A 21,335-nucleotide genomic window follows, 5' to 3' on the forward strand; every position below is an offset into this window, starting at 1 on the left:
GAACAGGGAACAGTAGCTGGCCAGGGTTGGGGGCAAGAATGGGACCTGAGCTTTCCTTGTGAATGGACTGACCTGCGGCAAGAGGCGGGGCTGTCACCCTCCAGGGTGAACTCCGGGGGCAGCAGGCGTGTCTCCCAGATGCCCAGGGTCTCAGCGTGGCCACTGCAGGCTGGTCCCTGCTCTTCAGGGAGAGCTGTCCTGGCCCTGATGGGCCCTGGCCCAACCCTGACCTTGGGATGCGGCGCTGGGATGGCCCTTCCCGCCGCCCCAGCTCCCCGGGACCCCTCCCACCTGCCTCCCCGTTTCTTCCCGTCTGCTGACCTCTTCTGTCTGTCCCACTCCGTCTGTCCTACTCTGGCCTGTGTCCTGGTCTCTTCCTCCTGCCTTGGGCTCTTTTCCTCCTCTGCATTGCCTCTGCACGCCGGTCCCTCTCTCTCCAGGTCTCTCCATCTCCCATCTGTCCCTCCTCTCACCTCCCTCTCTGTCACCCCTCTGCAGGCTCAGGGCCACCGCTTGTGCTGGTGTGATGGTCTTGGAGCCTGATAAGGGGTCTCGTCTCCACCAGTGGCCAGGCCTGGGCTGGTGGGAAACCACTGTCCCTCTGCCTCCCTCCCTGTCCCCCTTCCTGTCCTCCCTCCCGGTCCTCCTCTGCTCTCCTTCTCCCATGAGGTTGCTCGGAGCTTGTGTCTACCTCAGGACTGGCCGATCCTGGGCTCCCAAGGGACCAGGGAGAGCCAAGGCTGGAGACACAGCCAGGGTGCCCGGAGAGCTCTGCTGGGAATTGGGCGGGTGGCCTACTCAGGCTGGGTGGGTGGTGGGGTGTCCTACTGCACCGCAGTGCAGAGCCGCTCTCCTCCCCTTGCACCCCTGCCTCAGGTGGGGTGGGAAGGAGGCCGGGAAGGGGAGGGCTGGCCAGGGCCGCACCCAGAGCGTCCTGGCCCCCAGGCGGCCTCCAGCCTCTAGCTCCAGCACCTGCTTCCTGAACCCAGCAGGCCTCACCTTCTGCCCTAATGCTCAGACCCCAGTAGCAGGGCGGCAGTCGGGCTGGGAGACCCAGGTCCTGCCCTGACCTGCCCCTGGTCTGGGAGAAGGGAGGGATGGGGTCAGGCTGGAGGTCGTGCCCTTCCCAGGCCCTCGGAGAAAGGGGCTTTGTGGAGCTCTGGCCCCCTCCCCTGGGAGCAGCACATTCCTGGGCAGAGGCCCGGCCTCCTCACCCGCGCTGGGCTGTGGGCTGAGGCCAGGGGCTGGGTGGGGGACTCTCAATGGGCCTCTGTGCTGGCTCACAACAGGCCTCTGTGGCTGAGCTCACGGCCCCCACAGTCTGGCCCACAGAGCCCCACCCACCCCAGCACCCAAGAGCCCAGCCCTGCTGGTCCCTGTGGCTCTGAGTGGGCCTTCGTGAGCATCCTGACTCCGAGCGGAAGTCCCCTCCTGTACCTGCGCAGCTGACCCAGCCTGGGGCCCTCAGCCTGAGCAGCAGAGGGAGAGCGTCCTGGCTCTGAGGCCTCGCACCTCTGGGCCTGAGGCACCCAGGGGCCTCCCTGCCTCCCGTCTGCTCCCGCAGTCCGCCTACCCCTGCTCCTGTGCTCTCCCTGCTGGAACGAGTTCTCCACAGGCAGAGCTTCCCTCTGGAGCTCACTGCTGCCTTCTCCTGCCCCAGCACCGCCCAGCGCACAGTAGGCCTAACGCAGACTCCTTTGGGGAGTGGATGTCTCTCTTGGATCCACATCTTGGGTTTGTCCTAAAGACAGCTTAATGCGGCACCAGCATGGTGTTCATCTCCCGCTGACCTCAGGTGGCCTCCGACCTCTGCTTCTACCCTCACGGGCCAGGTGGGGACTGAGAGCTCAGAGGGTGGACCCCTTGCCGGAGGTCACAGGGCTGTCAGGGCCGCTGTGCTCCAGGAGCTCCCCTGAGCTGCACGGCCTCCATGTGATGCACCCGCTCCGTGCCAGGCTGGTTCTGAGCCTTTTGTGCAGATTGAAGGGTCTTTTGTGACTCATAGCTACTTGGCTTTTACAATGTATGCCTTAACTGACAAGCACTATGAGATTTAATGCATACAAACATTTGTACATAGTAGGTGCTCAAGAAATGATTGTGTGCGCGTGTGTGTGTGTACACATACATCAGTCTGTGCGTGTGTGTGTGTACACGTACACCAGTCTGTGTATACCACGGGCTGAGGGTGTGAATTGAGTCAGCTATTAGTTAGCCAGCATTTACTGTGTCCTAGTCTGTGTGACCCATTTGCCACTGAATTTATTTTGTATTTGTAACACATCTGAACTCAAGAACATAATGAAATATAATGACTACAAAGTGTCTAATGTGTAGTTAGTGTTGAAGAAACAATGGTGCGCACGGTGTTCGCACCAGGATGAGGTGACTTTTCAGCCGCCTCTTAGAAGCACCTGCGGAGTCCTCGCACTCTGCAGGTGCCGGAGCTCAGGGCCGTGTAGAGCCGGGGTTCCCTCATGGAGCGTCAGTGGTAGAGAGAACGCGGCCTCGGTTTCTGGATCCCAGGCAACTGCTCTGTGGCAGAGGCTGCGTGTGAACACAGGGGCATTGGGTGTGCAGCACCCAGAGTGGCAGATGTAGCGGACGTCCCTACTTCACTGGAACAGAAACCAGAGATGGGTCAGTGCCTGAGAGGTGGCTGACTCAGAGCGACAGTGTGGCCAGGCACAGTGGATGGTGCCTGAAACCCTGGCTGTTCAGGAAGCCCCGGCAGGAGGAGCTGGAGTTCAAGGCCAGCCTGGGCAACAAAGCAGAGACTTTGTCTCAAAAAAAACAAAACAAAGCACAAGTGCCACCATTGGTACTGTCCATGTGTAACCCAGCAGGGTCTGTGCAATGCATGGAAGGTGCTGTGCTGGGGAGGCAGAGGTCTCCGGCCCAGCCCGGGCAGCTCAGCAGACTCCCTGGAGGAGGCCATGGCTGAGCCACTTCCAAGAGACGAGCAGAACCCGCCAGGCTGGGGACACACGTCCCCGTCACACACCGGACTCGTGTCGGGCAGGCCTCCTGCAAGCCACCCGCCTTGTCCAGCCTTCCTGAGCCCCTGGGGTTCCTTCTGCGTCATCACTTGGTTTCCGGATGAGCCTGATTCCCTGTTAGTTGAAGCCCCCACGTCAGGTCGGGGCCTCTGCCATGAGCCTTGGGCAGGCCCTGGGCCGCCGCACCTGTGTTCCAGGGGAGAGCGGGGCCACACGCAGGCCTCCGTCAGCCCCTGGGGGCCTCCTGGGCCACCACGTGCCAGGCCAGGCCCTCACCTTGGCACCTCTCCCCTCTCCAGTTTATTTCCGGGCCCTGGTAAACTTCACGCACTCCATCGAGTACAGCCCTCGGCTGGAGGACGCAGGCTCCAGGGAGTTCCGGGAGGTGTCCGAGGCTGTGGTGGACAAGGCAAGATGGAGGGTCGGAGGGCCCTGGGGGAGGCGGGGCAGGACAGGCGCGGGGAAGGCACCTCGGGGCTGATGGTGCTGTGTCCTCCCCAGCTGGAGTCGGAGTACTTGAAGATCCCAGGGGACCAGGTGGTCAGCGTGGTGTTCATCAAGTGAGAAGGGTCCCGGGGCTGGTGAGGGCCTGGGGCACCTGTGGCCAGGAAGGCGGCCGAGGAGCCTGGCACGATGGGAGAACTGCTATGGGTGAAGAGCCGGGAATTGAGGGAGGGTCATTTGGACTCTAAATGGCCCTGCTTTGGGCTGTGCTGGGTGGGGCTTGGGCCTGGCGGGGCCTGAGCAGAGAAGCCTAGGACACAGGCGTCTCCCCTCCACCCCCAGGGAGCTGGACGGCTGGGTCTTCGTGGAGCTGGATGTGGGCTCAGAGGGCAATGTGGACGGGGCTCAGATTCAGGAAGTGCTGCACAGGGTCATCTCCAGGGGCTCCATCGACTCCTATGTCACCTCCCCCCAGGGATTCCAGTTCCGACGCCTGGGCACAGGTGAGCCTGCTCCGGGACTTGGGGTCACCTACTCTGGTTTCTTAGACTTGAGTGAGTCTCCTTCTGGTGTCTCCGCTGTGGGCTTTCCTGGGTTGGGCTTGTGCCCCACTAGGGACAGCGTTCACTACCTCCTGAGCCTGCCCCGTGGGTCCTGTGCAGTGTTGGCTGGGGCAGAACGCTGCGTCCTCAACACGCACGCATCAGGCCGATAGCTGCTCTCCACGTAGACCCCTGTCCACTGGCCACACCACCGAAACCGCGCGCAGGACAGGCTGCGCTCGGCAAGAAGCCACAGGTGTTTCCGAGCACCGAGGGCGTGCACTGCCCTTGTGTCCAGGCTGCTTTGCAATTCCCGTGAAATAGTATCCTCAGTTTTTGGGGACGAGGAAGCTGAGGCCCAGGAAGGAAGCAGCTTGTCCACATTCACACAGGCAGACGGTGGAGAGGCGAGAACAGAAACCAAATTGTGTCCCTAACCTGTGACCGGGGAATAGGAAGAGACCCAAGGCTGGGAGACAGCAGGAAACTGGTCAAGTCTCACGTGTTGGAGGCTGGAGCCCGGCCTCGTGCTCAGGGTGGGCCCAGGCTGCTGCCATGCACTCCGTCTCCCGTTTTGACCCCAGTCTTTTCTTCCTATGCGAGTTCTGCTTGGTTCCTCTCAGGCTGTGATTCTCGGCCTGTCTCCATCCCTCTCCAGAAGGGCACTGATAGGCCACCTCCCTCTGACTCAGTGGAACCCAGGACAGAACAACCCCATCCCTCCATGGTTTAGCCCAGCCGGGGGAATAGTGAACTGTCACCCACATAAAACCTCGGTTAGCGCACCCCAAGACCAAGCTTGCTTTGTTGGCCGCTCCGTCCCAGGCCTAAAGGTGGCTGGACCCACCCTCGTCACTCACCTTTCAATGTCCTCCTGGCCAGAGGTGGAGGGATGGGCTGGCTGGGCCCTCGGCACCAGGCCCAGGTGGGATGGCTGCTGACCGCACCTTCCTTTCCAGCACAGACCCCCCCACCCCTGCTGGCCGCTGTGGGGGTTGCAGTGACACCAGGTGAGAGTGTGAGCTGGCTGAGGTCCAAGGGGACACCTAGAGAATGCAATGGATGGAGGGAGAGAAGGACGAAGGCCAGATGGCTGGGCAGAGCCTGCGGGCTGCCCCGCTGGCCAGGCTGCGGCCTGCTCGCGTGTGGTGCAGTGGCTGCCTGCATGTAGCACGTCGGTGTGTGCGGGTCTGCGAGGGTGGGCAAGGCCACCGCCACATGTCCCGTGCCTGCGTGTGCTGTGGGTGTGCCCACCGGGCGCTCCTTGTGCCCGCCGCGTCTGCCACAGTGGCCCGATGCAGGGCGCCCAGGGCCACTCCCGGCTCTGGTGCCCGTGCCGCCTGGTGGCCCGCAGCTCCTGCCTGCGCCCTGACCCCCTCCCCCCCACAGTGCCCCAGCTCCCCAGGGTCTGCACCGAGGCAGAGTTCGCCTGCCGCAGCCACAACGAGTGTGTGGCCCTGGAGTACCGTTGTGACCAGCGGCCCGACTGCAGGGACATGTCTGATGAGCTCGATTGCGGTGAGTGGCTGTCTGGGTGGGTGACGGCCGGAGCCAGGTGTGGCAGGGAGTGGACACGAGGGGTGCCGGGAGGGTCTGAGGAATGTGGGGCAGCGGGAGGAACCACCCTCTGCCCTGTCCACAGAGGAGCCCGTCCCAGAGCTGGGCTCCCTGCCTCCCTCGGTGGTGGAGACGACACCTCTGCCGCCCCGGCCAGAGGCAGCCACCACGCGGCGGCCACCCGATGCCTATACTCCCCAGCCTCTGCTGCCCAGCCCGGGCAGGCCTGGGCCCTGTGGGCCCAAGAGGCCACGTGCCACAGCGGGCACTGCATCCCCCAAGACCACCTCTGTGACGGGCAGGAGGACTGCCCGGACGGCAGCGACGAGCTGGACTGCGGTGAGCACGGGCGGGGCGGGGCCGGCAGGGGCGCGGGGTGCGGGGCCGCCGCTGAACCCGCCGCTGCACCCGCCGCTGCACGCAGGAACCCCCCCGCCCTGCGAGCCCAACGAGTTCGCCTGCGGGAACGGGCACTGCGCCCTCAAGCTGTGGCGCTGCGATGGGGACTTCGACTGTGAGGACCACACCGACGAGGCCGACTGCCGTGAGTGTCCGCCCCCACGGCTCCTGCCGCGCCCTGCTGGGGCCGTGTGCTACCCGCCTGATGGCGTGGCAAGGCCCAGGGCGGGCGTCGGGCCGCGAGGACTCCTGCCGAGCCCTTGAGCCTTTGTGACCTTGAGTCTCTTTGCTGCTGTGTCTGCCTGGGGGTCAGATGAGAGACGGAGAGCTGACAGGCCAGGTCCCCTTGATGACAGGGACCTTGACGGACGTGTGCGTTGAAGCCTTTCCCTCTGGGCCGGCTTTGTCCTCTCTGTGGCTATAACAGATCACCTGAGACTGGGCGTGTTATAACCAATAGCAGTTTATGGGACTCGGCTGGGAAATCCAGGACTGAGGGACCAAGCTGGTGAGGGCCTTCCTGCTGCTGCCTGACGTGCAGGAAGCATCTGGCCAGTAAGAAGGAGAGAGGCCCGGCCATCCTTCTGAAGTGCAGCTCCCTCCTGCAGTGGTGGCCGTCACCCAGGCATGAGTGCAGGGCCCTTGGGACCTAGTCACCCCTCAGGGTCCCGCCTCCAACGCTGTGGGTTTGTGATGAAGTTTCTCACACATGAATGTGGACAGTCAGACCACAGGATGGGCCTGGAGGGTGTTCTTCTGAAGCTGGTTCTATTTGTGCCTCCCTCATCCAGCTCTCTGGCCACCTGGTCGTCCGTCCAACCCTCTTCCCACCCGCTCGTCCAGTCGTCCAGCCTGTTATCTGTCCACCCAGGGCTTCCCCCAGCTACTTACCCGTCTTCCCAGCACCCTCCCATCCCTCCCTCCGTCTGTCTGTCCATCCTGTATCCATCTCCCCAGCTCTCTGTCCATCTGTCCATCATCCCTTCTTCTCTACCACACGTCTCTTCTCCAGCCACCTATCCGTCACCTATTCATCTTGCCAGTGCTTTGGACGCTGTTGATATCATGGCAGTTAAACGGGTGGGGAGGCTGGAGAGTCAGACGCCACATCAGGTGACCTTGTGTCATGTCCCATGGAGTGTGGCCTCTCTGACCTGGAGGATCATCTTCTGGGTGCACGTTGACGTTTCTGCTCTCGGCTGGTCCAGCCTCTCCTTGCCTTCCATCACTGTCCCTTGTCCAGAGCAGTCCCTGGGGAGGGGTGGCATGTGCAGGCTGGTGACACTGGTCCTGGGGTGCCCCCTCCGCTTGCACCAGCCCCCCGAGAGAGCGGTGGCCCTGGTTGAGAAGCCCTCCTCCAGGCCTCTTGGGAGCGGCCAGGACAGGACCAGTGCTGATAAGGCCCAGAACAGAGAGGGTGTGGACCGAAGGGCCTCGGGTTCTTCAGTGTGCTGGGGCAGAAGCCCCTCAGGTGTCGGCGGCTCCTACTCCTCCTCTGTGAAGAACAGCTCCTGTCTCCCTCCCTGCTTCAGGCTCCGCCCCCTTCTCCCTCCCTGCCTTAGGCTCTGCCCCCCTGGAAGAGCCTTGGTCTCCTCTACAGGGGCCCAGGCCTGGGACCAGGCCAACCCCAGGCCTCTGACCAGTTGATAGGTGTCTGCCTTGGGTCAGGGGCCAATCAGTGGGGGTACAGACAGCCTGCAAGAGGGCCCAGCTGTGGCAGGTTCCTTGCAGCAATGGTTCAGTAGAGGGAGCAGTATGGATTACCTGTGTTTGCAGGTATCAGCCCCTTTGGGGGTCTTGTCCATTCAAGATGGCACTTCTGTCACTCTGAGAGTGGCTGAATAGATGAGGTCTGGGTGTTAGTCTGTATTTCATTACTATTGTGAAATACCTGAGGCAGGATAACTTGATAAAGAAAAGAGGTTTATTTCACTCACAGTCTGGAAGGCTGAGAGTCCAAACAGCATCATACAGGCTCTGGGGAGGACCTCCCCCACCCGCCCCCTGTATCACCTCCTAGCAGGTGGCAGTGGTAGGAGTGTGTGTGGGAGGAACAGGAGACAGGAGAGACAGGGCTCCTGCAGTTCCCCCTAGGGGCACCCCACAAGGCCCCGCCTCTTAAAGGTCCCACACCACCACATCACCCCGCTGGGACCAGGCTCCCAGGCCACAGCAGCCTGAGGACAGCGCCGGGCTCTGGCCTGCAGGGCGGAGGTCTGTTTTGGGAAAGCAGGGGGCAGACTGAATGTGTCCTGCTGGACGGGACGGACACTGGGCCTTGTGGTGGCAGCAGAGGCCGGGCCTGGTGAGGGCAGCTCACCAGGGTGAGAGAGGAGGGTGACCCTGGGGACTGCTGGGGAAGGTGGCCAGGAGGGCGTTCAGGTAGTGGGATGGGGTGCCCCTTCTGGGCAGCGCCCCGGGGCCCACAGCCCTGCTTTGTCCCCAGCTGCCAAGCATCCAGAGGAGGTGTGCGGGCCCACAGAGTTCCGCTGCGTCTCCACCAGCACGTGCATCCCCGCCAGCTTCCACTGCGACCAGGAGAGCGACTGCCCCGACCGCAGCGACGAGTTTGGCTGCAGTGAGCAGGCCCCTCCCCCGCCAGGCTCCTGGGGACCCTCCCTGCCCGGCTCGCCCCTCAGACCCCTCACTCCTGCCCCGTCTCTCCAGTGCCTCCCCAGGTGGTGACCCCTCCCCAGGAGTCGATCCAGGCTTCCCGGGGCCAGACGGTGACCTTCACCTGCGTGGCCACCGGTGTCCCCACCCCCATCATCAACTGGAGACTCAACTGGGGCCACATCCCGGCTCATCCCAGGTGCCACCTGGGCCCAGGGCGGGGCGGCGGGGGTACAGGAGAGGTCCCGCCAGTGCCTGGGCCTGACCTTCCTCTGTCTTGGGCCCTCAGGGTGACCATGACCACCGAGGGTGGCCGTGGCACGCTGACCATCCGTGACGTGAAGGAGGCAGACCAGGGCGCCTACACCTGCGAGGCCATGAACGCGCGGGGCATGGTGTTCGGCATCCCCGACGGGGTCCTGGAGCTCCTCCCCCAGCGAGGTGCGGCTGCGCCCAGGCGTGAGTGGGGTCCTGTCTGCCACCCACCCGGCCCCCTCATCCCGCCCCTGCCGCCCGCAGGCCCTTGCCCCGACGGACACTTCTACCTGGAGCCCAGCGCCTCCTGCCTGCCGTGCTTCTGCTTCGGGGTCACCAGCGTGTGCCAGAGCAGCCGCCGGTTCTGGGACCAGATCCAGTTGCGTTTCGACCAGCCCAACGACTTCAAGGGTGCGTGTGTGGGTGGGTGCTGTGGGACGTGGGAGGCGGACACGGGGAGGACACGTGGGAGGACAGGGCGCGTCAGACCAGGACCAGCGGGCAGGTGCGGACACGGGGCCGCTGACCACATGCTGAGCCCTGTAAGGAAAGTGCTTCGGGAAAAGCAGACACTGAGGAGAAGCCACGTCCCCTGACGCTTGCCCGCTTCCAGTCATGAGGAGCCGTGCTGGGGCCGGGCTCCTGCTGCTCATAGAGCTGCCCGTGCGCCCTTGGTCTCCTGGCTCGCTGGTGTCTCAGTTTGTCCCTCTACAAAATGGGAGTGTGAGCATGGTAATCCCAGCTACTCAGGAGACGGAGGCAGGAGGATTGCAAGTTGGAGACCAGCCTGGGCAACTCGTTGAGACCTAAGTAGATACATAATCAAGGCATAAATAAAATAAGGTGCTTTAGTCACGCCTCCCAGGTTTTCCTAAGGACCTGAGGGTGACGAAGGTCCCTCAGGACAGTGCTTGGACCGTGGTGAGTGGCAGTAGATGGCAATTCTGTCATCTCCATTCTCGACATCCTTGTTCTGAGACTGGGAGGGGCCGGGGGTCCCCAGAGTAAGAGACCCAGACTTTGGCGACTTCCCAGCCCTGGGTCGCCTTGCTCACTGCCTGTGTGACCGTCGGCTGCTCCAGGGCCTTTTTCCCCCGTGTATAAAGGCCAGAAGTGGAGGGGCAGGATGGCCAGGCAGCTAAGAGGACACCCAGACATCACACTGACCTGGTCGGGTCCCAGTGGTGTCACTTGCCCCCTGACGTAACATAGCCCCCCGCCGGAGCTTCATTCCCTTCCTGCAGCTTGGAGAATTGCACGTGGGTCTAGGGGTTCGCTCCTGGTACTGTGAGACCCTAACCAATCTTGCCTGGCACACTCCTTAAGTTGGGGACCTCAGAGGGTCGTGTGGAGCTGCCCTGGTGGCCTCTAGTAGGTCTAGGACACCAACGGCCCCACTTGCTGAGCATTCCTGTGGCCCCGCGGCTTGACCCAGGCCACCAGTGAGCGCCAGTCACATTTGCATGGTCAGGGCTGTTTATACGGCAGGCTCCTGGAGGCTGGGAGGCTGGGAGGCTGGGGGCTAGGAGGCTTTGGGCTTCCTGGGTCACACTGTTTACAGGCAGAGCAGGAAACCGGGGTCATCTGATTGGAATGTGGATGGTCAGGGCAGGCGAGGATTCCAGGCCCAGCAGGTGCCTGTGGGGATGTTGAGCAGGTCGAGGGCCCTGAAGCATCCCCAGTGGGAGGAGGAAGACCTGGCTGATGGGGCCTGGACCCTGTGTCATTCTGCTCGAGGGACCGGACTCCTCCGTGGTTGCAAGGACTAGGGTTGATGCTTTCCACCGACAGCGTGGATTCAGTGTAAGGAAGAACTTTCTAAGAGTCAAAACTGTCCAGGGCCGGGAGGGATGGCCCTGGGGAATAATGAGCTCCCAACAGCTAGAGCTGCACCATCCAGTGGGGAACATCCCCAGCCCTTTTATTTTTTATTTTGAAATAAAATCTTGCTAAGTTGCTGAGGCTGGACTCAAATTTGCTATCCTCCCGCCTCAGCCTCCTGAGGAGCTGCGATGACCGGTGTGTGGCACCATGCATCATTAGGCTTGCCATTTTTTGAGCACCTCTGTGGTGCACCCTGTTTTTAAGCATTTCAAATCAGTTTGCTCCTTTTATCTTCATAATAATGCTAAGGGATGGGCTGCTGTTGGCGCCATCTTACAGATAGGGAAACTGAGGCCGCTGCCCAGACTCATGCATTTGGAGGGAGTGGAGCCAGGACTTGGGCTGCCGGGCTTCGGTCCTGCATGGCTCTCTGCTGTCCCCACTGGGCTGCTCCAAGCCTGACAGTCCATGGATCTCTTACCAAGCGAAAGGCTCTGAGAGGTCCCGCAGCAAAGAATCCCCCGACCTTTCACTGATCCCGCAGTTCCCAAAATGGCTCCCCGCGGCGCCGGCCCTCCCGGACGGAGCAAAGCCCAGCTCCGAATCTTCAGGAGGACAGGTTTCCCGAGCCTGCCCGCCCCCCTCCACGTCCTGCCCCTGGCGGCCGGGTCCCCTCACCGCCCTCGCCCTGCAGGCGTGAACGTGACGATGCCCGCCCAGCCCGGCTGGCCGCCCCTGTCCTCCACGCAGCTGCAGATCGATGCCGCCCTGCAGGAGTTCCAGCTGGTGGACCTGTCGCGCCGCTTCCTCGTCCACGACTCCTTCTGGTCTCTGCCAGGGCAGTTTCTGGGCAACAAGGTGAGGGGCCGGCCCTCCCCCCCGGAGGCCGAGCGCCCTCCCCCCGGAGGCCGAGCGCCCCTCCTGTCCTCGGAGCCCGCTGCGCTCTGCTCGCTCTGAGGCTGGCGGGCAGGGGCGGACACAGCGCTGGGGGAAGGGGGCACGTGCCCTGGCACAGCCCCGGGCAGAGCTGGTCCCGCAGGGCAGGATCTCCGCCCGCCGCTCTTACTCGGCCTCAGGGGAGGGCTGGCATCCCTCCTCCAGGGAGCCTCCCCTGACCACGCGGTACCCAGGCTGCGTGAGTGTGCCCACCTCACTGCCTGGGCACACGACCGAGCACCCCAGCGGCGGAGCTGGCATCTTGCGTCTCGGGCTCCCTGCTCCGCGCCCAGCCCTCGGGGAGCGTCGGGGAGGCTGCTGGGGGGCAGCGGGGCTGGGCGCTCACATCACCCCACCGATCTGCCCACCTCTGCCAGGTGGACTCCTACGGCGGCTCCCTGCGCTACAAGGTGCGCTATGAGCTGGCGCGGGGCCCGTTGGAGCCGGCGCAGCGGCCAGACGTGGTCCTGGTGGGCGCCGGGTATCGCCTGCTGTCCCGAGGCCACACGCCCACCCAGCCCGGGGCCCTGAACCAGCGCCAAGTCCAGCTCTCCGAGGTGGGTGGCGCCCGTGCTGAGGGCCGGGGTGGGGTGCCCAGCGGCGACGGCCTGTGACCCCGCTGCGCTCACCAGGAACACTGGGTGCACGAGTCGGGCCGGCCGGTGCAGCGGGCGGAGATGCTGCAGGTGCTGCAGAGCCTGGAGGCCGTGCTGGTGCAGACGGTGTACAACGCCAGGATGGCCAGCGTGGGGCTGAGCGACGTCTCCATGGACACCACCGTCACCCAGGCCACCAGCCACGGCCGCGCCCACAGCGTGGAGGAGTGCAGGTGCTGATCGGGCGCGGCGGGGCTGCGGACCCTGACGGGAGGGAGAGCCGCAGGCCTCGGAGCTTCTGCAGCCCCTTCTGACCTGCCCACAGATGCCCCATCGGCTATTCCGGCTTGTCTTGCGAGAGCTGTGATGCCCACTTCACCCGGGTGCCTGGTGGGCCCTACCTGGGCACCTGCTCTGGCTGCAACTGCAATGGCCATGCCAGCTCCTGTGATCCCGTGTACGGCCACTGCCTGGTGAGTAGTGCAACTGGCACTGGATAGGGAAGGGGGGCGGGGCAAGGGCAGGGTATGAGGCTCCCTTGTGCCTGTATCACTGCAAGACAAACTGTCAGGACCCTTGGATGCGTTAACAAAGATATGGTGTCCAGACATGGGAGGTGAAGCTCTTACTCTCTTCCACCCTGGTCAGACTAATCCCAGAGAATGTTCCTTGAAATATGGTCCTTACAAGGGCATCCCCAAGGAAAAGGGATCTAGATGTCATACTTTATTTCTTAAGAATAGTGGAGGAACTGAGATGGTCATTGCTGACAGAAGACAAGGCTCGAGCTGGGCAGAACTCCTATCTTCAAATCCTTGAGCACCTGTCAGGGCAAAGGACCAGGGGCCCAGGGGCAGACCTGGGCTGCGGGTGCAGAGTGCAAGTGGGTGGTGGGTTCGTCCTTGCAAAGTAGGCGTCGGGACCTCTGTGAGACTGGCTGCCGTGTGAGGTGACGGGCTCCTGTCCGGCCTCAGAGGCCACCCCAGTCCCGCCAGTTCTGCTGCAGACCCTGAGCTGCTGCCCCGCCCTCCTCCTAGAATTGCCAGCACAACACGGAAGGACCCCAGTGCGACAAGTGCAAGCCTGGCTTCTTTGGGGACGCCACCAAGGCCACGGCCACTGCCTGCCGGCCCTGCCCCTGCCCGTACATCGACGCCTCCCGCAGGTCAGACCCTGGGCCTCGCTGTTCCCACGCTCCCTTCTGAGCAACGGGCCCCTGGCTGCCTGCGGTTGCTGCAGGCCAGGCCCAGTGGGCGGGAGGCGGCCTGCCCTGCAGTGTCCCTGGGAGGTGTGGGGCCCCCAGCCTGCCCCACGCGCTGCCCACCTGACCCCTGCAGGTTCTCTGACACTTGCTTTCTGGACACGGATGGCCAAGCCACGTGCGACGCGTGTGCCCCCGGCTACACCGGCCGCCGCTGTGAGAGGTGAGGGAGCCACAGCCCGGGTGGGGGACGGGCCGCAGACGGGAGCAGGCCGCTCACGCCCTCTCCCCGCCAGGTGTGCCCCCGGCTACGAGGGCAACCCCATCCAGCCCGGCGGGAAGTGCAGGCCCACCAGTGAGTAGGGGACCCCCTCCGCCCGCCCAGCCCGCGGCCTCCCTGGGGTCCGCCTGCCCTGACCCTGCCCCAGCCCCACCTGCCCTGCCAACCCGCCTCGTGTCCCCAGACCAGGAGATCGTGCGCTGTGACGAGCGGGGCAGTGTGGGGACCCCCGGAGAAGCCTGCCGCTGCAAGGTAGGCCCGCCGCCCGCCAGCTCTGGGCGACTGCTCCACCCTCCCCTGCGCTTGACCCGCGGAGGTCCAGCTGGGGGCGGATGGGCCTGGGCGCCCGGCCTCAGCAGGAGCACCCCTGGGGGTCGGAACTGGAGCCCAGGTGCCGCCAGCCTTGGCGCACTGAGACCTGGCCTCGCCACCAGTCAGCCCTCACGCTGACCCGGTGTGCAGGTACGGCCGTTCCTACCTTGGAACCAGGAGAGGGAGGCTTGGAGAAAGGGAGTCACTGCATTAAGGTGGGAGAATCAAGTGTCAGTGGAGGGGATCTTGGAGTCAGGCACCCCAGATGCTTAATGGCAGAGTGGATGACAAGCCGAGTGACCTTGAGCAAGTCCTTTCCCATCCCCTCAGTTTCCTCACGGGAGGGCTGGAGATGGCTGTACCTACCTCTGGAGGCATTCGGGGGTTAGGAAGAGAAATCAGCCCGGTGCCTGAAACACTCCGTACATTGTAACAGCAATGGTTTTAAATCCGATTGCTTTATTTCAAATCGAGTCTTATTTGGGAGCCCCCTGGCAGGCAAAGAGAAAAGGGGAAACGGTCGCAAAGCTCCTGCTTGCTCGGGAGGTGCTGTTGAGGCAGTGGTGACACCTCTGTGTGTCGTCCTTCAGTGGCTCCCCTGGGCTTCGGTCTCATCTAGAGTGGGCCGATTCACCCGGAAGCTCCAGGCGGCCCCTTCCGTGGGCTGTCCTGCAGCTCCCAGCTCTGTGCCTGCAGAACAACGTGGTGGGGCGCCTGTGCAACGAGTGTGCGGACGGCTCCTTCCACCTGAGCGCCCGGAACCCCGACGGCTGCCTCAAGTGCTTCTGCATGGGCGTCAGCCGCCAGTGCGCCAGCTCCTCCTGGAGGCGCGCCCAGGTAGCTGCAGGAGGTGGGTGGGCAGCATGGCCCAGGGCGCCCATCGGAGGCTGGTCCCAGGCCTCGGTCCCACCGCGGCCCCTTCTCCCCTCCCAGGTGCTGGGAGCCTCGGAGCAGCCCAGCGACTTCAGCCTGACCGACGCCGCGGGCACCCACACCACCAGCCAGGGCATCTCGTCCCCCACGCCCGGGGAACTGGCCTTCTCCTCCTTCCACAGCCTCCCGCCTGGGCCTTACTTCTGGAGCCTCCCCTCGCGCTTCCGTGGGGACAAGGTGGGCGGGGAAGGAACACCGGAGGCAGCAGTCAGGGTGTGGAGCCCAGAGGTTGTGGTGTCCTGGGAGAAGAGCGAGGGCCCGCGTGCTGACGCTCGATCCCACTGACCCGTGTCGCAGGTGACCTCCTACGGGGGAGAGCTGCGCTTCGTGGTGACCCAGCAGCCTCGGCTGGGCTCGGCGCCCCTGCCCGGGCAGCCACTGGTGGTGCTGCAGGGCAACGGCATCGTGTTGGAGCACCGGCCCGCGCGGGCGCCCGCGCCCGGCCAGCCCACCACCTTCGCCGTGCCCTTCCGGGAGGTGAGCCTCCACCTGCAGGAGCCCCTCCTGGGCGGCGGGTGGGCGCCCCGCCTCTCTAGGGTCGGCACCCGGACGTCAGCAGTGACGTGACATCTCTCCCGACAGCAAGCCTGGCAGCGGCCTGACGGACAGCCAGCCACGCGGGAGCACCTGCTGATGGCGTTGGCGGGCATCGACGCCCTCCTGATCCAAGCGTCCTACACCCAGCAGCCCGCTGAGAGCAGGTGCCTGGGGCCGGCGGGGGCGGGGGCAGGGGCTGGGGTGGGGCTGTCCCCTAAGCCACGCCCTGCGCGAGCCTGTTGGTGCCGCGTCTTTCCCTGTGAAATGGCGCAGGGCAACTGCCTCCCTGCGGCATGGCTTTGGTCAGGCTCCCTGAGCAGCACCTGGGACTGGGGCCAGGGTTCCTGTGACTCCCAAGGGGAGCCCGCAAGGGGGGAGGGACCGGGCGGGGACGTGACCTGGGTCGAGTCTGCCCGCCCCCTGCGCTCTGGCAAGTCAGTTGCCCCACGGAGGCCTCTCGCTTGGAGGCCTCTCGCTTGGTCCTCTGCATCCGCCTGGCTTTGGTCACCCAGAGAGCTGGGGCATCACCCCTCCGGGCAAGGAAGGGTCGTCCCTTGAGAAAGTTGCAGGTGCCAGCCTTTAGCCACAGCCCGGCAGCTGCTGGGGATGGAGGCGCCAGCCAGCTGCCGGATGGGGCCACGCAGCACCATGACGGCCCTTGGGAGGACCAACGAGGCCAGCGTGCCTCCCGGCACAGAGCCAGTGCTCACTCGGGTGGTCCTGTGGTGCTCAGGGTCTCTGGCATCAGCATGGATGTGGCCGTGCCCGAGGACACCGGCCAGGACCCTGCGCTGGAGGTGGAGCACTGTTCCTGCCCGCCCGGGTACCGGGGCCCGTCCTGCCAGGTGAGCTCTGGGCCCAGCACCTGTCCAGCAGCTCCACCCATGAGCTCTGTGCCCCCCACCCCGCCCTGGCCTCCCCACCCTCCTACCCCCTCCGTCTTCCTGTCCCCAGGACTGTGACACAGGCTACACACGCATGCCCAGTGGCCTCTACCTGGGCACCTGTGAACGCTGCAGCTGCCACGGCCACTCGGAGGTCTGTGAGCCTGAGACAGGTGCCTGCCAGGTGAGTCCGCCCACCTTCCTGCCCACCCTGGGGATCTGTGACCTCCAGGGACCCAGCCTCAACCCGAGCTCTGTCCCTCCAGGGCTGCCAGCACCACACAGTGGGGCCCCGGTGCGAGCAGTGCCAGCCAGGATACTATGGGGATGCCCAGCGGGGCACCCCCCAGGACTGCCAGCCGTGCCCCTGCCACGGAGCCCCTGCTGCCGGCCAGTGCGTGCAGCCCCTGCCCTTCCCCCACCACCCCTGCCACGCTTCCCGCTCCAGGCTCTGCTGGGGCAGAGGTCAAGCCTGCTCAGCCTCCTCCACCTGTGGCTCGAGGAGGGGACCTTGGCTGCAGGGCCTCTACGCCCTGGTCTGCGAAGCGGGGACAGCCCCCCGTCAGCCCCATGGAGGGCTGAGCAGAACAGTGCTCCTGCGACGCCGGGCGCGCCCTGCCTGCCCCTTCTCCCTGGGCCTGTGGGAGGGTCCTGGGGAGAGGACCCTTCCTCACTGCCCCTTCCCCATACCCTAGGGCCACCCACACCTGCTTTCTGGACACAGACGGCCACCCTACCTGTGACGCGTGCTCACCCGGCCACAGTGGGCGCCACTGTGAGAGGTGAGGCTGGCCGGGAAGGGTGGAGGTGTGTGGGAGTCCTCAGGTGGGCCCTGCCCTCCTGTCCAGGGGCGCCAGGGCCTCCCGCTCTTCCTTGCACGGGCCCCTGAGGCAGTCAGCTGCCTCCCCGGCCTCCACCTCCAGCCGCGTGTGCAGAGCCTCCAAGCCCTCAGCTGTGCTGGCCGGCAGCTCACCCTCAGCCCCGCACCCCTGCCCCGCCCAGGCCAGTCCTCCCAGGAGACCCTGTTGCCGCAGGTCCCAGGGTCCGGGTCTCGTCTAGCTAGCTCACTGGCCTAGAGCACATCCCTGCTCCTTTCTTGCCTGTTTCCCCTTCTGTAAAATGGGTGGGTTAGGCTAAATGGTGTCTTCCTGCACGAGGGGTCATGGAGTCGGATTGCGGGCGCCCGCCACACCCTGGGCCCCTGAGCATTCGGCTCTCTGTCTCTTGCAGGTGCGCCCCAGGTTACTATGGCAACCCCAGCCAGGGCCAGCCTTGCCAGAGTGAGTAGGGCTGCAGGGTTGGCTGCCCGTTCTCCCGGGGGGAGCTAGGGCAGGTCCTTTGTTCCCTGGTGACCTGGTCGGTGGCTTTACCTTTCTGAGCCGTGCTGAGCGTCCGCCTCAGAGAGGAACGGGGGCTCCAGCTGCGGCTTCCCTCCACCTCAGGAGACGGCCAGGCACCAGAGGTGATAGGCTGTGACTGTGACCCACAGGGCAGCGTCAGCAGCCAGTGTGACGCTGCCGGCCGGTGCCAGTGCAAGGTCAGTGCAGAGCCCTGCGCTCCGCGGCCCCCGAGGGTCGGGCCTGGGCGGGTGGGGTGCAGGAGACCCCGAGTTCCCAGCGCACGTCCCGCGTCCACCACCCTCCCAGGCACAGGTGGAGGGCCCCACCTGCAGCCGCTGCCGGCCGCAGCACTTCCACCTGAGCGCCAGCAACCCCGAGGGCTGCCTGCCCTGCTTCTGCATGGGTGTCACCCAGCAGTGCGCCAGCTCCGCCTACACCCGCCACCAGGTGAGAGCCCCCAGCCCTGGGCGGGGTCTGCTGCCGCCCCTCCCAACCGCTCCCGGGCAGCCAAGTCCCAGCTGCCCCTGAGGACAGCTGTCCCTGACCCCCGTCAGTGCCCATCTCAGCACCAAGCCCAGTGACGCAGACCCCCATCCTAAGGCCCTCCCGGTGCCCCCGTCACCGCCCCTGCCAGCGCTGAGCCCTGCCCCTCCCTTCCCCACCACTTCTCCCAGCCTGATCTCGGCAGGCCCATTTCCTGTCCTGGGCCCTCCGGCCCTGTCCCCTGTCCCCGCATCCCCGCCCTGCACTTGACTGACCCCTGATCCTCCCTCTGCCGCCAGATCTACACCCGCTTTGCCCCTGGTGACTTCCAAGGCTTTGCCCTGGTGAACCCCCAGCGGAACAGCCGCCTGACAGGAGGCTTCACGGTGGAACCCGTGCCCGAGGGCGCCCAGCTCTCCTTTGGCAACTTCGCCCACCTTGGCCACGAGTCCTTCTACTGGCAGCTGCCAGAGGCCTACCAGGGAGACAAGGTGGGACACAAGGGGGCTGCAGATCCTCCCGAGCGCCTGAGTCCGAGGGACTCAGACACTCCCTGGAGGAGTCTTGGTGGGTGGGCCGGCGTCTGCCACGGGCACCACACCGTGGCTCAGTGTGTGGCCTTGGGGTGCGGTAGACGTCAGTCTGACCTCAGCTCAGCTGTCTACTGGCAGGACACCTCCTAATGACCCTTAAGTCCAGGTGGCTGGGGGATTGGCGGCTGTGCCTGGCGCATAATGTGCTCAGCTGTTGTGATGATGAGCTTTCATGCAGTTCTCAGCAAACAGGCTCTGGGCCAGGCCCGTGACACACAAGGACAAATGGGACACGGTTTCTGTTCATTCATTTGCTCCCTCTGAATTCAGTCTACACTGCAGGCTCCGTGCTTGGTGTTGGGTCACTTTCTCTGAATTCACAGTCTACACTGCAGGCTCCGTGCTTGGTGTTGGGTCACTTTCTCTGAATTCACTTGTCTACACTGCAGGCTCCGTGCTTGGTGTTGGCATGGTGATTGTGTTACAGGGTGTATCTACCCAGGGCTTACTGTGTGCTAGGCATCGTTCTAAGCAGCTTCATGTTTTGTAGATCACAACTGTGTGGGCCAGTTAGGACCACTGCCGCATTTCATGATCGAGGAAATGAAATCGAGAGACGCTAGGGAATGTTCCTAAAGTTCCACAGCTACTAGGTGGCAAGGGCAGGATTTACACCCAGGTCAGAGGTTGCCCTTAAAGTACTATGCTAGCCAGTGTGGGGGTGTGCACCTGTAATCCCAGCAGTTCGGGAGGCTGAGGTGGAAGGGTCACAAGTCTGAGGTCAGCCTCAGCAACTAAGCAAGGCCCTAAACAACCTAGTCTCAAGAAAGAAAAAAAGAAAAAAAAAATACATATACACATATATATAGAAGGATAGCGGATGTAGCTCAGAGGTAGAGCACCCCCAGGCTCAATCCCCAGTGGTAGACACAAAAACTAGCTTAACTGAGATGAGTGTCTTTACCCCTCTGAAGGGGGTCCGGGAAGTGGTGGTGCGGGATGGTGTGGGGGCAGGGCTCTAGGATGGACTCCTGGGAAGCCTTCCTTAGGAGGGGACGCTCTGTGGCTACCCTATCCCTGTTCCATGAGCAGAGCCAGGTCCCCCAGCCCTTCTGCACAGCTGGCCACCTCCGGTCCCTCTCTGTCCTCCATTCCCGCTCTCCCAGCCTCCCTGCCTCCTGACGGCAGCTCTGACTTTCTCTGTCTCCCCTCCTGGCGGTTCCTGGTGCCCCACAGAGGGAGGCAGACTTGGCGCGCATGCGCCGGGCTCACCAGGTAGGCCTTGCTGTGAGGGTGTGAGGCTGGCGTGACGGGCATGGCGTGTCCCGGGTGCCCTCGCCCTGCGTGTGGACGTGCCTGAGGCAGTGTGGGTCTGCATGTGCTCGGGCCGTCGGATGGCCCCTGGGTCAGGACACTGCTACGCCTGTGCCCCCCGCTGCCGCTGGGAGCATGTGCCTCTGCCCCACCTCCCTGGATGTGTGCTCTGGCCCTGGTGCCAGCTCTCTAGGTTGGGACAGTGACCGAGGTGGCAGGGAAACTAACTTGATGCTAATCCTTGTGACCATATCTGACCCCCAGTGCTCCCCAGCACTGTCCCCAGGCAACATTAACACCACCGCCAGGTGCACATGGCCCGTAGCACCTGGAGTAACCCGTGTGTCACCCCAGCAGGGGAGCATGCACCTCTCTCCCCTGCCAGTGTGGCCCTTCTGGCCACCATGTCCCTGGGAGAGGACCCTGCCCTTGGCTCCAGCTCTGGGACCCTGAGGGGGCTGAGCTGGCCTGTGACCTCCACCCCATCAGAACCGCACGTCCCTCTCAGAGGAGCAGTGGCGGGCAGCCGTGACATCTGGGAGGATCTTGGGACCCCCAGAGGGCAGGGTTCAGGCCCAGCAGGCACCGCAGGTAACCAGGGCTGGCTGGGGCAGGCTGGGGCTGGGCCCCGGGAATGAGCCTTCGCCTGAGACCCTGGCCATTTGCCCCATGCCATCCAGGCCCAGCCCGATGTCCCCCATTCCTGGGTTCCAGAAATACTCCAGAGCCACGTGAATACTGTGGCTGGGGCCCTGGGCCCCTGTGGAGAGGCAGCCCCAGCGAACAGCTTCCCTACCCCAGAGGCCGCCGAGACTGCCTCCGGCACTTCCGGCCTTGGCTGGACAGAGCTGTCCGCCCCTCTCTTCCCGGGCACCCTTTGGCAGCCTTATCCCCAACAGTGGCCGCCTGTCGTCGGCTGGCCCATCCCAGGACACCCCGCCTGGCTCCTGAGGAGCAGGAGGCAGAGGGTACCGTCCGAGCACAGGCACTGGCCCTTGCGCACGCAAGTGGGGGGTGGTGCAGCCTGGGCAGAGCCTCAGGCGTCCCTTCTGTCCCTCTGCTCCTTTCCTCCGTCCCCTCTCGCCCGGTGCCCCAGGTGGATGAGGCCCAGAGGCGGATGGATGCTGAGATATGGCAGCTCCTTGCCAGCTTTGCCGCCCACCCCTACCCACCTCCTGGGGAGCTCCCCCTTCGCCCCCAGCCTGCAGCGGCTCTGCCAGCAGCTCCGGGGTCCCGAGCCTCCTCGTCCCGACCCAACCCTCCTCGCTCCTCCTCCTCCCCCTCCTCCTCCCCCTCCTCCTCCTCTTCCTCCTCCTCCTCCTCCTCTGCTTCCCTGTCTTCCCCAGCAAGCTC

General features: G+C 64.3%; 1 protein-coding gene across 1 annotated transcript in view; it reads left to right on the forward strand.

The window, feature by feature from the left end:
- The window catches only part of Hspg2 (heparan sulfate proteoglycan 2), an 89,144-nt gene that overhangs the window by 30,656 nt on the left and 37,153 nt on the right, over window positions 1-21,335 (forward strand). The window contains 31 exon segments of the mRNA XM_047545783.1: window positions 3,299-3,408; window positions 3,501-3,559; window positions 3,786-3,946; window positions 5,375-5,503; window positions 5,628-5,783; window positions 5,786-5,881; window positions 5,967-6,086; window positions 8,388-8,519; window positions 8,609-8,753; window positions 8,844-8,995; window positions 9,074-9,220; window positions 11,328-11,491; window positions 11,947-12,126; window positions 12,202-12,398; window positions 12,491-12,638; window positions 13,203-13,330; window positions 13,503-13,589; window positions 13,663-13,721; window positions 13,831-13,898; window positions 14,655-14,795; window positions 14,892-15,068; window positions 15,189-15,368; window positions 15,474-15,592; window positions 16,162-16,273; window positions 16,383-16,496; window positions 16,579-16,706; window positions 17,008-17,094; window positions 17,543-17,592; window positions 17,755-17,849; window positions 17,959-18,099; window positions 18,435-18,626. Of these exon segments, the coding sequence (XP_047401739.1) occupies window positions 3,299-3,408; window positions 3,501-3,559; window positions 3,786-3,946; window positions 5,375-5,503; window positions 5,628-5,783; window positions 5,786-5,881; window positions 5,967-6,086; window positions 8,388-8,519; window positions 8,609-8,753; window positions 8,844-8,995; window positions 9,074-9,220; window positions 11,328-11,491; window positions 11,947-12,126; window positions 12,202-12,398; window positions 12,491-12,638; window positions 13,203-13,330; window positions 13,503-13,589; window positions 13,663-13,721; window positions 13,831-13,898; window positions 14,655-14,795; window positions 14,892-15,068; window positions 15,189-15,368; window positions 15,474-15,592; window positions 16,162-16,273; window positions 16,383-16,496; window positions 16,579-16,706; window positions 17,008-17,094; window positions 17,543-17,592; window positions 17,755-17,849; window positions 17,959-18,099; window positions 18,435-18,626 (3,974 nt within the window).

Source organism: Sciurus carolinensis, chromosome 1, assembly GCF_902686445.1.
Source record: "Sciurus carolinensis chromosome 1, mSciCar1.2, whole genome shotgun sequence".
Lineage (NCBI taxonomy): Eukaryota > Metazoa > Chordata > Mammalia > Rodentia > Sciuridae > Sciurus > Sciurus carolinensis.